General features: G+C 33.9%; 5 protein-coding genes across 6 annotated transcripts in view; 2 read left to right on the top strand and 3 right to left on the bottom strand.

Moving 5' to 3' along the window:
- LOC116425156 (Rap GTPase activating protein 1) overlaps positions 1–4,816 on the bottom strand; it is a 256,513-nt gene extending 251,697 nt beyond the window's left edge. Inside the window, exon 1 of the mRNA XM_031972475.2 lies at positions 4,365–4,816. Coding sequence (XP_031828335.1) covers positions 4,365–4,735 — 371 coding nt within the window. The 5' untranslated portion in view covers positions 4,736–4,816. The remainder of the gene's footprint in view (positions 1–4,364) is intronic.
- A 424-nt stretch (positions 4,817–5,240) lies between these two features.
- CytC (mitochondrial cytochrome C) lies at positions 5,241–7,743 on the bottom strand. Of its 2 annotated transcripts, none has more exons than XM_031971799.2 (4): positions 7,597–7,743; positions 6,346–6,395; positions 5,896–6,037; positions 5,241–5,813 (listed from the first exon to the last, which is right to left on the bottom strand). In XM_031971799.2, exons 2-4 carry the CDS (start codon positions 6,382–6,384, stop codon positions 5,668–5,670), a joined length of 327 nt encoding a protein of 108 aa, XP_031827659.1. In that variant the 5' UTR covers positions 6,385–6,395; positions 7,597–7,743; the 3' UTR covers positions 5,241–5,667. The 2 variants fall into 2 exon arrangements, with proteins under 2 accessions (XP_031827659.1, XP_031827667.1); XM_031971807.2 differs by lacking the exon at positions 7,597–7,743 and adding an exon at positions 6,685–6,836.
- Positions 7,744–8,751: 1,008 nt separating this feature from the next.
- Tfb5 (transcription factor B5) lies at positions 8,752–10,349 on the top strand. The gene is made up of 2 exons (XM_031971787.2): positions 8,752–8,942; positions 10,017–10,349. Exons 1-2 carry the CDS (start codon positions 8,908–8,910, stop codon positions 10,201–10,203), a joined length of 222 nt encoding a protein of 73 aa, XP_031827647.1. The 5' UTR covers positions 8,752–8,907; the 3' UTR covers positions 10,204–10,349.
- On the bottom strand, positions 8,866–11,494 carry LOC116424826 (meiotic nuclear division protein 1 homolog). The gene is made up of 5 exons (XM_031971761.2): positions 11,392–11,494; positions 9,714–9,945; positions 9,527–9,632; positions 9,174–9,320; positions 8,866–9,113 (listed from the first exon to the last, which is right to left on the bottom strand). Exons 1-5 carry the CDS (start codon positions 11,483–11,485, stop codon positions 8,976–8,978), a joined length of 717 nt encoding a protein of 238 aa, XP_031827621.1. The 5' UTR covers positions 11,486–11,494; the 3' UTR covers positions 8,866–8,975.
- LOC116424830 (zinc finger HIT domain-containing protein 1) lies at positions 10,272–10,994 on the top strand. Its single transcript, XM_031971776.2, has 2 exons — positions 10,272–10,413; positions 10,497–10,994. The coding sequence occupies exons 1-2, from the start codon at positions 10,272–10,274 to the stop codon at positions 10,817–10,819; spliced, it is 465 nt and encodes a 154-aa protein (XP_031827636.1). The 3' UTR covers positions 10,820–10,994.
- Positions 11,495–11,546: the final 52 nt, after the last annotated feature.

Genomic DNA, 11,546 nt, shown 5'->3' on the forward strand with positions numbered 1-11,546 from the left:
TATAAAATCGAGCAGACAGAATGAATGTAATGTCGATTGTAAAACGACAGTAATGACCACGCGAAAACTACTGCTGTTACTTTTATATAATCGTATTTAATAATTTTTTAACTGAATTTAATATAAATAAATCAGTCCACGGACAACTGAGAAAGTGTAATGAAAACTGCTTGTCCCTTCTGAGCTAGATACTTGTTGCACGAGATAATAATATCGCGAGAGGAAAGAAAAAAGTTCATTTAAAAACGGTTTCGTTTGCCTCGCCCCTATCTTTTTCACAATGATCTAGTAATAATTATTTTAACTATAAAATATCCTTAAAAATTTACGACTGTACTTTCTAATTTTTTTTTCATAAAATACAGAATATTCCCTACGAGAATTTATTATCGAAAAATAATACTCCAATTTCGTGAAATATGAAAATTTCCTGACACTGTACCGCATAAAATATAGATTCGATGACTCCTTCTTCGCGGATTGGGCTAAGCCAGCTGGTAAAATGGAAAGTAGACTAATGATTTTATGAGCGCAGCGTGTAAGCCGGTGTAGTATGGTTAAGTAATGAGATTTTCTCGTATATCACTGTACTACTTTTTTTCTCACGGCTAACAGTGAAATTCCTTTCACTGGCAAATCCTCTTTTGTTAAGACAGCCTCGAAGCCGTTTACGCAACGGGAGAGAATATCATGACAGTGCAGAATGACTCCCATACGCGGCAACAAAAGCAGCGGCAACTATTATTTTCCACCATACTCGAAGAATATTCTCATTCGATGTGCAAAAGATGTTGATTATCGTAACGGAAACCACTTCCGTGGAATTGTATGCAGAAAATCAGGGAAACGAGAATTTACATCTGCAAAATTATCATTTCCGAATTGACAGTTTTCAAATCGCGGGAGATATAAACTTGAGCTTTCTTGAATATTTATCTCAAAAGACATCTATGAATCTAACAGTTAAAGCAACATAATTTCCCTCGATGCTTATCTTGAAGGGCATCGAGTAATCAATAAAAAATAAAAATACTCCTTGATGAGACTCATCGTGTTAAAGGTCGCGGACAAGCATTAAATGGAACTGATTTAATATTGAATTTCGAGAACAAAGTAATCCAAGTGGAAAATAAAATGTGCAATTTAAAAATCCAACATTTACGCGAATGTCACACCAGCCTTGACTATGTTCATGTTAAACGCTCACTCGGTCATGGTCGTAGATCTATTACGTGTTCGCTACAAAGAGCGCTGATATAACCACCGTACAACATCAGACAAAAATTGCCAAGTTTTTTTATGACCCTATCGATCGACTGCAGAAACAAGCTTCCGCATAGTTTGACACATAACACTTGGATAACTAGCAAAACAATCGTCGCTGTTCATTATTCAGCAATGACATTCACACATCATGATCTACGTACTCCAATCTTTGTACTACAACACAAATCCCAACATGAAGTACACAAACAATTCATAAATCTACATCCCGACCAATAACCAACATAAATATACTAAAAATTCATTAAAAACCCACCGTTAGAAACAATTAGACGATCATTAGTGAGAGAGCTGGAATGAAATGCGATTAACAAAGAAAATAACGAAAATAAACAATTTCAATGAAATACCGCAGTTACTTCGAACAATGCACGCAAGAAATTAACCCTTTTCGGACGGATATTCTTCGAAATGTAAGGAACCTTCAACAGACGAAGCTAAATTATGAATTGCTTAAACAATAAAAAAAGGGAACTACGCGCTGGTCCCTTGCTGTTTGAGTAATTCGATCATTCATTCACGATTTGGTCTTCTTAGCATAAAAATTTCATCTCGCTGAAACGACGTTCGCCCGCAAAGGGTTAACATTGATTTCCACGTGATAAAAAAGGAAATCGCTCGATTAACGTATTCGATTCGTCCGCGGGCGAAAACAAAGGAATAAGGGGATGAATAATATCGTTACAACATTCTTTCGTAATCCTGTGTATATACAACGTACGTGACGAGTAGCTATACGTGTCAAACACGCATGACCTGCATTTAAAATGTGATGCGCATCCCACGCACACACGCGCGTGTGTGTCCTTCTGTGTCCAGGCCATTGATTACAAAATAGTTTTTCGTGGGTTTATCAAAGACCGCGTTTCAAGGATTCCCCTCTTCCCGGATCCCGGAGCGTGGGCGTGTGTAGTGGGCATTCGAAGTGTGTTCTGGTTTTAGTGAAGCGCACGCGCCTCTTTCGGTCAGCTGATTCCCTAGACCTACTTTTTGCCTGATGATGCAGGCTACAAATAGGTATAGTCACGGATACATGTCTCCGCGCCCCTGTGTCCCTGTGACGTGTAAATACGGACGTGTATGCGCTTCTCGTGCCGCTGTACACGCATCTGCGCGCACACAGGCACAGATGTCGGGAAATTCTGTGCCCTAAATCATGCTCTTTGATTCAGGTCATTTTTAAACCCTTCGGAAACTAGGGCTTGAACTGCAGTTACGTCAAAGAGTACTTGGAACAATGGCTAGCCAAATGTAAAAAGGATCTTTCTTATTTAAACGAATATAACAAAGTAATGTTACCAGTACGTACAAAAAGAGGCTGTATATGATAAAATTGTAAATGAAATGTATACGTGTAATATACTTTATATTAACACCAGAACTACCAAATGGGTCAAAATGACCCATGATTTTTTCTTTTGCGGAAATTACTAAGGAAGCTGATTAATAATAAGCTGAAATTTAAACCAATTCAAATCTTAATAAATCCACGCTTGTGGTTTTTCTAATGAAATTTTCGAAGTTTGCTCGGTAGTTCTAGTGTTACGTATGAAAGTTACTCATTTGAATAATCAAATTCACCGAGATTTTGAAATACTGCTTGGAGTTCGTTCCGACTGAGAACAGTGCGCGATTAACACTCCGGGATAAAGAACATTTAACGTCACGCGACGTAACTACGGGCACCGTGCGTGTACAGTGTGCACTGATAAAGCAGACGAATTACAAATCACAATGGATTTTCGTCACGGTATTTCGAGGGGACCGTTACGCGAACGCGTAAACCGTCGGGGGATATTTTTCAAACGAGAGTCATGCGACGACGGGACGTTGGAAGAATTGATTTTTTAAAATCACAGAATACATGAGGAGCTAACTATGAACGCCGCGCGTTACGATTTTTCCTCTAATACTTAGCGATCTGGAAGAGTCCAAACTCTCGGATGTCTCGATTTTCGGGGAAGCATCGCTCTAAGCGCGCACAGATCGTTTCATCTATCAATTCTCATCGAATAACAATCGCGTGTCATATGCGGAAGCGCGGCAGTTTAGCTGTCACTGTCATCGATCATCGCTATCGTTTGTTTTACTGATATACCAGGTTTAGCGTTAAAACAACTAAAACTAGAAAATCTATTTCGAATAAAACGAAGGATGAACGCGCGGTTTCGACACGTAATTCTCAAATGAATTCGCACACGTACCTGTACAGATTCTATTCAATTCCTAATTCCTCACGAAGAGGTGAACAGGAAACGGCTGTACTTTGCTGCAAACCGTTCTATACTGGTTCGAGGCGCTTCGTGTAGTGTTCTGCGGAGCACGACGAAATGCATTCGTGCGACAAAGGACAGAGGCGAGAAGTAAGATAGAAATAGAAAGGGAGATAGAGGTAGCCACGTCCTATCTCCCTCTCACCTAAAACGCTGGATGGAGAAGTGGATGTATATCGCGCGATCGTTTCGACGATGGAACGGTGGTGGGGATACTCGTCTTCTTGGTTATGTACCGCAGCGCCGGCGCTGCATCGACCCATCGGCACTTCACCGACGATGTGCGTCCGCTTCAATGTATCTTCAAAGTACCTATCTATTTTTTTCCGTTTTTATTTGCGCCTGATGTTCATATAGATTATTTTGACCGATTACCTACCCCGAAGGCTAGCCGATTTATATTCGGCCGCCACGATTTCAAACATGTCCGTTCCCATGTGAATTAACATTTCGTCTCGTAAAATCTCTTCCTCTAGCACGTGACTTTACTTTAAAGAACATTTCGAAACGCGATCGCGGTCAAGGCAATGTCGGTTGCCTCGATCACAGGACGGGGGACGTTACTGTTTGAAAAATGTATTCCCCGAATTTTGTATGTCTCGTGTCAAGCGTCTCGCTAGTGTGCGATCATAGAGCGATCGATTTATGAATCCTCTCGCGAATGATCGCGTTGGAAATTTAGAGAAAGTTGTTGGTAGATAGAAACGATTATTGTTTCATAAGAAATAGCATGGAAATATTTATCTTATTATTTACTGTATGCAGTTAGCGTTATATGTTAAGGCGTTAATTGTAAAAGAGACTTACCTGTCGTCAATGTACCATTTCGATACGGGTGAAGTTCGGAAGGAGCCTGATTTCCTCGGGGAATTTATGAAATCAGTATTTGTCGGTGACATTGGGGACGAAATTGATGAACCGCTTTCTGATGAAGATGGTATTAAGTGTTCCATGTTACGACTAGATTGCCACGAGTATCTAGATTTTTGAGACGGACTATTGTGACTTGGAGTCGAACTTTGAGAACTTGACACGCTTAACGGACTTTTTGGACTCCTTAGACTTCCGGAACTGAGAACTCGAGATAATCGAAGTCTTAAACAATTTTCTTTTTTTCTCACTGCACTATTGCTTCCCGATGTCTCTTGTCCTTCGGGAATATCGGAATTACGTCGCATTTTAATTCGGAACTGAACGAAAACTTTTGATTAGGAAACGAACGTGATTTCACGGATTACAGAATCTAAATGACCCAGTATTTGGTAGAACTTCGGACAAAATATACGAGTAACGCAATACTTCCTGCCACTTTTTGACCGCATCCTTCCTCACGTTTATCAGATCTATTCTTCATTACTTGTATAAATGAATATAAATCTGTAAAAACAGAACTTTGTCTGTAAATAAATTAATTAAAAGGTTTGCTGATCATTTCATTATAATTTCATTTAGTAATTGATCAAAGTTTATCATTTTCCTTCTTTTCTTTATATATAAACTGTACATAACACGCAATATCTTTGACACATAGTGAGTAGCAATTAAATTATACAAATACTTAATTATTATAAATTAATAAAATTAAAGTATAATATTTATTTTTAATTATTAGGTTTTGTACTTTGCTGCTCCCTTGATTTTAGAAAAATGTGGTTTTGGTTAATAGAGAAAAAAATGAAAACATACATTTATTGTCGAATCTGTATTTTATACTGTTGCATTACAGATTAACAATCTGTCAAACGACTCGAACAATGTACAGTCACAAATAAATAATAGTGCACAATATACGTATGGCTCAGCCACCGCAAGAGAGCACCAGAATATCTTTAATGATGAAGAAGTACTGCTAATTCTAGTCAGTTCTAGCCTGACTCTTGTCAATGTATGTAATTACAACACGATGGGTCTACTTATAATCAATAATAACAATTTTTCACTATTCAGACTTTGCAAACGCTTGAGTACCAGATTGAGGAGTGTTGATGAATGAGTTGAGTGAAGTGCAGCAAGATGTCTATGAGGTTCGAGATGATAATAGTACTAATGTCCTCTATAACACCTGCTAAACACTTTTAGCGTGCTTTGTCATTTTCAAAATATTTCAAGCTTACTTTGAAGCTTGTTCTATGTACGCAATTAGATCAGCGCGTTCTTGTGGTTTCTTCAAACCAGCGAAGACCATTTTTGTACCAGGAATGTACTTCTTTGGATTTTCTAGATATTCAAACAGTGTGTCCTTATTCCAAGTAATACCTAAAATAGTAAAAATATAGTTTAATATGATATCAAAATCATAATCATAACAGTATCACATATAATAATAATAAAATAAAACCTTTCGCTTTGTTGGCATCTGTGTAACTGTAACCAGCTGCTTGTCCAGTTTTCCTTCCAATAATTCCATGGAGATTGGGGCCTACCTTGTGTTTACCACCAGCTTCAATGGTATGGCACTGAGCACATCTTTGTACAAAAAGCTAAAAAAATGTAATGCAGAAAGAAGCTTAATCAAATGGATTACGTCATTTTTATGAAATGAGGAAGTAAATAATCGTATCATAATTATTGTTAAAAAAAAAAACAAAATAATTTACGGACTGACGTTATCAAAAAAATGATAAAACGTGACGTTTACTATACGTACGACATGTTCACGTACTAACGTCATCAGATCGGAATGGCGCGCGGGAATTTAGCAACACGTTATTTAAATAAAAGTTTTAAAGAAATTCAAATAAAATTAGAAACGATGTCACTTCTTAATTTCTAAATTTGTTATTTTTACCTTTTTGCCTTTTTCTACGTCACCAGCGGGAACAGGCATGGTAGCTGTTTCTAAACAAAATAACGAAAAATTTATACATATACAATAATTTTACACTTACAACTATTGGTACGTTGTTTTTAAGAATTCTTATTTTAAACTTTATACGGATTCAAATTCATTCTATTCAACACTTCTTTTGTTACATAAGCGTAAAGCACGTGAAAAAAAATCCGATGTTTCGTAATAAGTAAATCTTATTCACATATACGCTCGCATATCACATTTATTAAGCAATTAATTGTAATATTTAATAAATTAAATAAAATGTTATATCAATCTGGAAAATTCTCGACACACCTCGATATTCACGTGTTGAATGTGTGTGTCGAAAGAAGGTGATAACGGCGGCAAGATAACTGTCGATCGCTATTCGATTAGTGATTTAAATAACTGTATGTTTAGCAAGATATTTAGTACTCCGTGCCAAGTACAAAATTGTACTTTCAATACCGTTGGGATGACACTGACATAACCGTTTGTATGAAGGTCAAGTATAATCATATATCTAATGGTTACAATGGTATATTTATAAATTTTAATCTAATCCAATTAAGAATAGTTTTTACCGCTTTTTCCGATATGAACAATAGACACGATATCATGTAACGAGGAATAACAATATTAATACTATCAAAATTATATTCCTGCTACTGAATATGCTACGTTAATTACGATAATAAATTCACAATGTTATATAACATCTTGCAATAAATTTTCATAAAAATATATAACGTTAAATGACATATTTCTGTAAGATAAAAATAGTCACTGTATACAAGCATTTCACATATTTTCTGACAAAATTGATCGAATAATTTTCAGTCATGTATAAATGATTTAAAATTGAAATAAATTGAGGATCTAATTTCATCAAAAAAAAGTTTGAATGTTCTTATTAACGAAAAAGTAATAATAGAGCATTAGCTCAAGGATAGTATTACGTAATGCGTAATATTCCACACAAGAAAAAAGTAATTTACATGTTTAATAGAAATATGCGAAATTTTATAATTTTGTTAATTGCTCATTTAGAAGATTATGAGTCATTTACACGTGTTGTAAATGCCATGCACGTTAAAACGTGTAACTACTCGATTCAAATATTTACACACATTCGATTAAATTTTAGTGAATGAAAATTTTAGTTTAATGTATTTAAGGATCGAATTTATTGATAAACATTTTAATGAATGAGAAAATCGAACTTACTTTAATTCAGCAGAACTCGCGCGTGCACAGTACTATCGAAGGCGTCTGCAGGTCAATAGTGAATAGATGCTTCGATCGATGTATAACCACTGACTTCCTCTGAGACACATTTCAGGGTATTTCAATGGCTGACGCAATTCGCAAAGTAGTATGAAACGCATCGCTAGATGACGTTCAAGTGTAACAGGAAATTGCTACTTCTGATTGGTAAAATCATTTTTGCAAAATCCATACGTAATTATTAGGACACATCTTTCTGTATAATTCATTACATACTGTTGTTAAAAACACTTATATAAATAATTTATCTCAACAGATTAAATGGAAAACATTAAATACTATTTTCTATATGCAAAATTACAGCAGTTTGCAAATAAAAATATTGTTACAGATATTAGATAGGGTTTCACATCTTATGGGTTTTATAATACCCAGGTTTTAAAAGCTAGGGATTTTAACGGTTCCCCGATTTTTGGAAAAATGATAAATTGAAAATTGTGAATAGGTGATGATAATTTATTGGAGACATTTTCACAGCTATGTTATTAAAACGCTAATACCAATATTTAAATTGAAATATGTGTTTATTTCCAACAGATCTATACTTTATTATTGAGAACGTAGTATGTAATTTTAAAATAGTAATAAGGTTTTAGAATTCTCTAATTTTAGATCGGTAAAGCTGTACATTATATGTTAAATCTATCTTGTACTTTGCCTATGGTACTGAGAAATCTAGTAACACAATAGCTATTGCTAGTAGGTATCGTAGTCTATTCTAAACTGTTCCATGAAACAACTATGTCACCATCGACGAGAAACAAGATAGACTGGACATCTTATGGTACTTCGTGTCCGGTAGACTGAAATACCGATTGTGTAAAAAAAAGCAGATGTTCTGATATGTTCTCTACGATTAAAAGTGGCGAGTTTGAGAATTCCATTCGAATCGACGATTAAAGTTGGCAAAATTGATAAAAATAAAGAGTTCTCTTTGCGAGTTAAAAATACACATGCATGCATGTAGTATACGTATCAGATCTCATGGTAAAAATGTTGATTGTTGTCTATTAATTACTTAATCACGTGGCCAGCTATCCTATACCTTGTCGATGATGTCACTAGTGCCTCTATCGATAAGTAATGTCTACTAAATTGAGTTTACAATGCACTAAACCACATTGATTGTCTTGTCTAGTTATGTTCGATGAATAAAGTCTATGGCAATGCAATGTTTGCATTGAAAGAATATCAAATACACAAGGAAACTTCTCGCTTTTTCTTTTTTGAAAACACAGAAGAGAAAAAGTCATGGTAAATGTCACAAAAGGAATTTTGGTTGAATGGTATGTATATTAAACATGAATTAAATTACTTTTTCATTCTTTATAATCTAAATCATCAGGAATATTGAATTGTTTATTAAGACTTTTTTCTGGAATGTCAAACTTATTTTTGCACCAACTTTGAAGAGCAAAAATATTGTCTGTCCATACATTGGCAGCATCTTTATATTCCTATAAAATAAAATATATGCACTTTTATTTGTGTAAACATATTTTTTAATAATTTCATACCTGTGCTTTTTTACTGAGTTTAGCTGTAACTTCTGGATCAGAGTCACTGAATTTAGCAACTTGTATCTTCAATTGATTCTCCTGTTCCTTGAGCTCTTCTAATTCATGTAGCAGAATTTGTCTTTCCTCTGTATTTTCTTTTCCTATCTATACATTTTATTTTAATGATATAAAATATACATATATAAGTATAAATATATAATGAATTATATCAAGTTTATTTTTATATTTTGTTATGTTTTATTTGACCTTTATGTTCTAGAATAAACTTTCAATATATATTTATGAAGCATTAGTATTATATATAATTAGAATTTGCTTAAATACTTTTTCTATTATATTATTTTTATTACCTGTTCTTTGCTACAAAGCTCTTTTAATTTTTGAAGCTTAAATTCTGCTTCCACTATTTTTTTGGAAGCTTCGGATATTCTTTGTTCTATAGCAGTTATATTTTGTCTGAATAATATAATCTTTATCACTTCTCTTGTAAAATATCTTAATTATATTTGTGATAAAAAATGTAAGTCTTATCCTTACCCTGGAAATGTCCAAAAATATACAGAAGTACCAATTTTCTCTGACCTCACTAATCCGTCATCAACTAATGCTTGAAGAATATCTTTCACAGATTGCACTACAATGCCCTTCTCTTTTGGTGCAATTTTTTCCAATTCTTTTAAAGTAAAAAATTCTTTCTTTTCGTAAAATATTTGAAGCATTCTTGCACGTTTCTCATCTAAAGATACTCCTTTTCGTTTTGACATTTTGTCTGTGATAATAAAAATAAAATAAAATACAATAAAAAGACACTAAATGAATACTTATTTATTATATTTACAGCGATGCAGCTATGAAGGAATTTCTTTTACACTTGGATGAAACTTTTGCATTAGGTCGGAAATTTATAATTCAAGATTTAGATGAGAGGCATTTGTTTATTTCTACTGATATTTTAGATACGTTGCAAGGGAAAGTAGATGATCTTATGGATCAAATATCGTTTCCTTTAGCAGAAAAAGGAATATAAATATTAGACAACAAATATTTCTTCTCTAATTTGATTTAAATCTAAAGATATATATGAAATAACTAATTATGGCTGCACGAGAATCTGGTAGAATAAAAGATGCATATCAGAAAAGAGTGCTTGATGAAGCTGCTCGTAAACGTAGGCAAAAGAAAGCACTGGAAGCTTTGGAACAAGACAATTTTCATGATGATCCTCATGCTGACTTAGGTACGAGTATATTATAAATACTGCACAAAATTTTATTTCTTTCAATGTTGTATATGAAGTATGGATTGTTTTATTTGTTTCAGTAATGAGTAAGAAAGTTCCAAAATTTCAAGAAACATTAGATAATAGAGGTGGCAGAAAGAAGAAAACTAGATCAGCAGAATATTATAAGCAACGTTTTCGAAAAACTTTTGCTCAATTAGTAGAAGAAGATCTTAATGTTAATCCCAATCCTCCTAACTATGCCTCTGCTCAAGCACCGCCATCTCGTTTTCCTGAACGTCAATTTTGTGCAGTTTGTGGATTTCCTAGTAACTATACATGTATTCCTTGCGGTGCTAGATATTGCAGTATGAAATGCTTAGGCACTCATCTTGATACAAGGTGTTTAAAATGGACAGCTTAATAAGGCACTTTTATGCAAATTGAACAGCAGAAAAAACTTACATATAACTTATCTATAAGTGTAATGTTAAAATATGGTTGATAAGATGATAAGTATTAATTATACACATATTATATGACCTTATCCTAGATAAGATATATATGGAAAATAAAATAAATTATTTTTTTAATAATAATTGATATTTCTTTTGTATATACTGATTCCCTTTTACCTATTAACATTTACTTTAACTTAAAATGAGATTAAAAAAAGTAAACAAAATTTTAAATGAAACATAAATCTATGATAGTCCTATCTATATTGTCATTTATATGTTATATACATACCTGTAATAATGGATGTAAGTTTGTTGTCAAACAAAGATGCATAAATATTTAAAGAAAGTATCAAACGGAAATGTTTCTTCTCATTTCCGATTTCAACATGCTGACAATACCACAAGTGCGTTTAAAAAATGTGTAACAATTCTATCCACTGTACGGTTAACAAAGTATTGTTATTAAATTGGGAAACTAGGTTATGATATAATCAAACGAAAGAACAAAGTGAAAAAAGAATCGGAATCACAACACCTGTCAAAACAAACCAGGGTTCGCAATTATGGTTTCCAATCTGAATACGTGACTTTCGGATTGATTGTAAGAACGTGGCGGGAACGATTTTCATTTCATAAAAACAACATTGGCCCCCTGGTGGAATCTAGAAGAATCTTTGGAGTGTGACGAAA

This window comes from Nomia melanderi, chromosome 5 (assembly GCF_051020985.1).
Source record: "Nomia melanderi isolate GNS246 chromosome 5, iyNomMela1, whole genome shotgun sequence".
Classification (NCBI taxonomy): domain Eukaryota; kingdom Metazoa; phylum Arthropoda; class Insecta; order Hymenoptera; family Halictidae; genus Nomia; species Nomia melanderi.

What these genes read in the sequence shown, in the direction of transcription:
- CytC (XM_031971799.2), bottom strand. Translation starts at nt 6,384, where the DNA reads ATGCCTGTTCCCGCTGGTGACGTAGAAAAAGGCAAAAAG. An exon ending in ACGTAGAAAAAGGCAAAAAG is followed by an intron (nt 6,038 to 6,345) that starts GTAAAAATAACA and finishes ACATTTTTTTAG; the next exon opens with CTTTTTGTACAAAGATGTGC. An exon ending in AGATGCCAACAAAGCGAAAG is followed by an intron (nt 5,814 to 5,895) that starts GTTTTATTTTAT and finishes TTACTATTTTAG; the next exon opens with GTATTACTTGGAATAAGGAC.
- Tfb5 (XM_031971787.2), top strand. Translation starts at nt 8,908, where the DNA reads ATGGTAAATGTCACAAAAGGAATTTTGGTTGAATG. An exon ending in AAAGGAATTTTGGTTGAATG is followed by an intron (nt 8,943 to 10,016) that starts GTATGTATATTA and finishes TTATATTTACAG; the next exon opens with CGATGCAGCTATGAAGGAAT.
- LOC116424830 (XM_031971776.2), top strand. Translation starts at nt 10,272, where the DNA reads ATGGCTGCACGAGAATCTGGTAGAATAAAAGATGCATATCAGAAAAGA. An exon ending in TGATCCTCATGCTGACTTAG is followed by an intron (nt 10,414 to 10,496) that starts GTACGAGTATAT and finishes TATTTGTTTCAG; the next exon opens with TAATGAGTAAGAAAGTTCCA.
- LOC116424826 (XM_031971761.2), bottom strand. Translation starts at nt 11,485, where the DNA reads ATGAAAATCGTTCCCGCCACGTTCTTACAATCAATCCGAAAGTCACGT. An exon ending in TATTTTTGGACATTTCCAGG is followed by an intron (nt 9,633 to 9,713) that starts GTAAGGATAAGA and finishes TATATTATTCAG; the next exon opens with ACAAAATATAACTGCTATAG. An exon ending in AACTCAGTAAAAAAGCACAG is followed by an intron (nt 9,114 to 9,173) that starts GTATGAAATTAT and finishes TTTATTTTATAG; the next exon opens with GAATATAAAGATGCTGCCAA.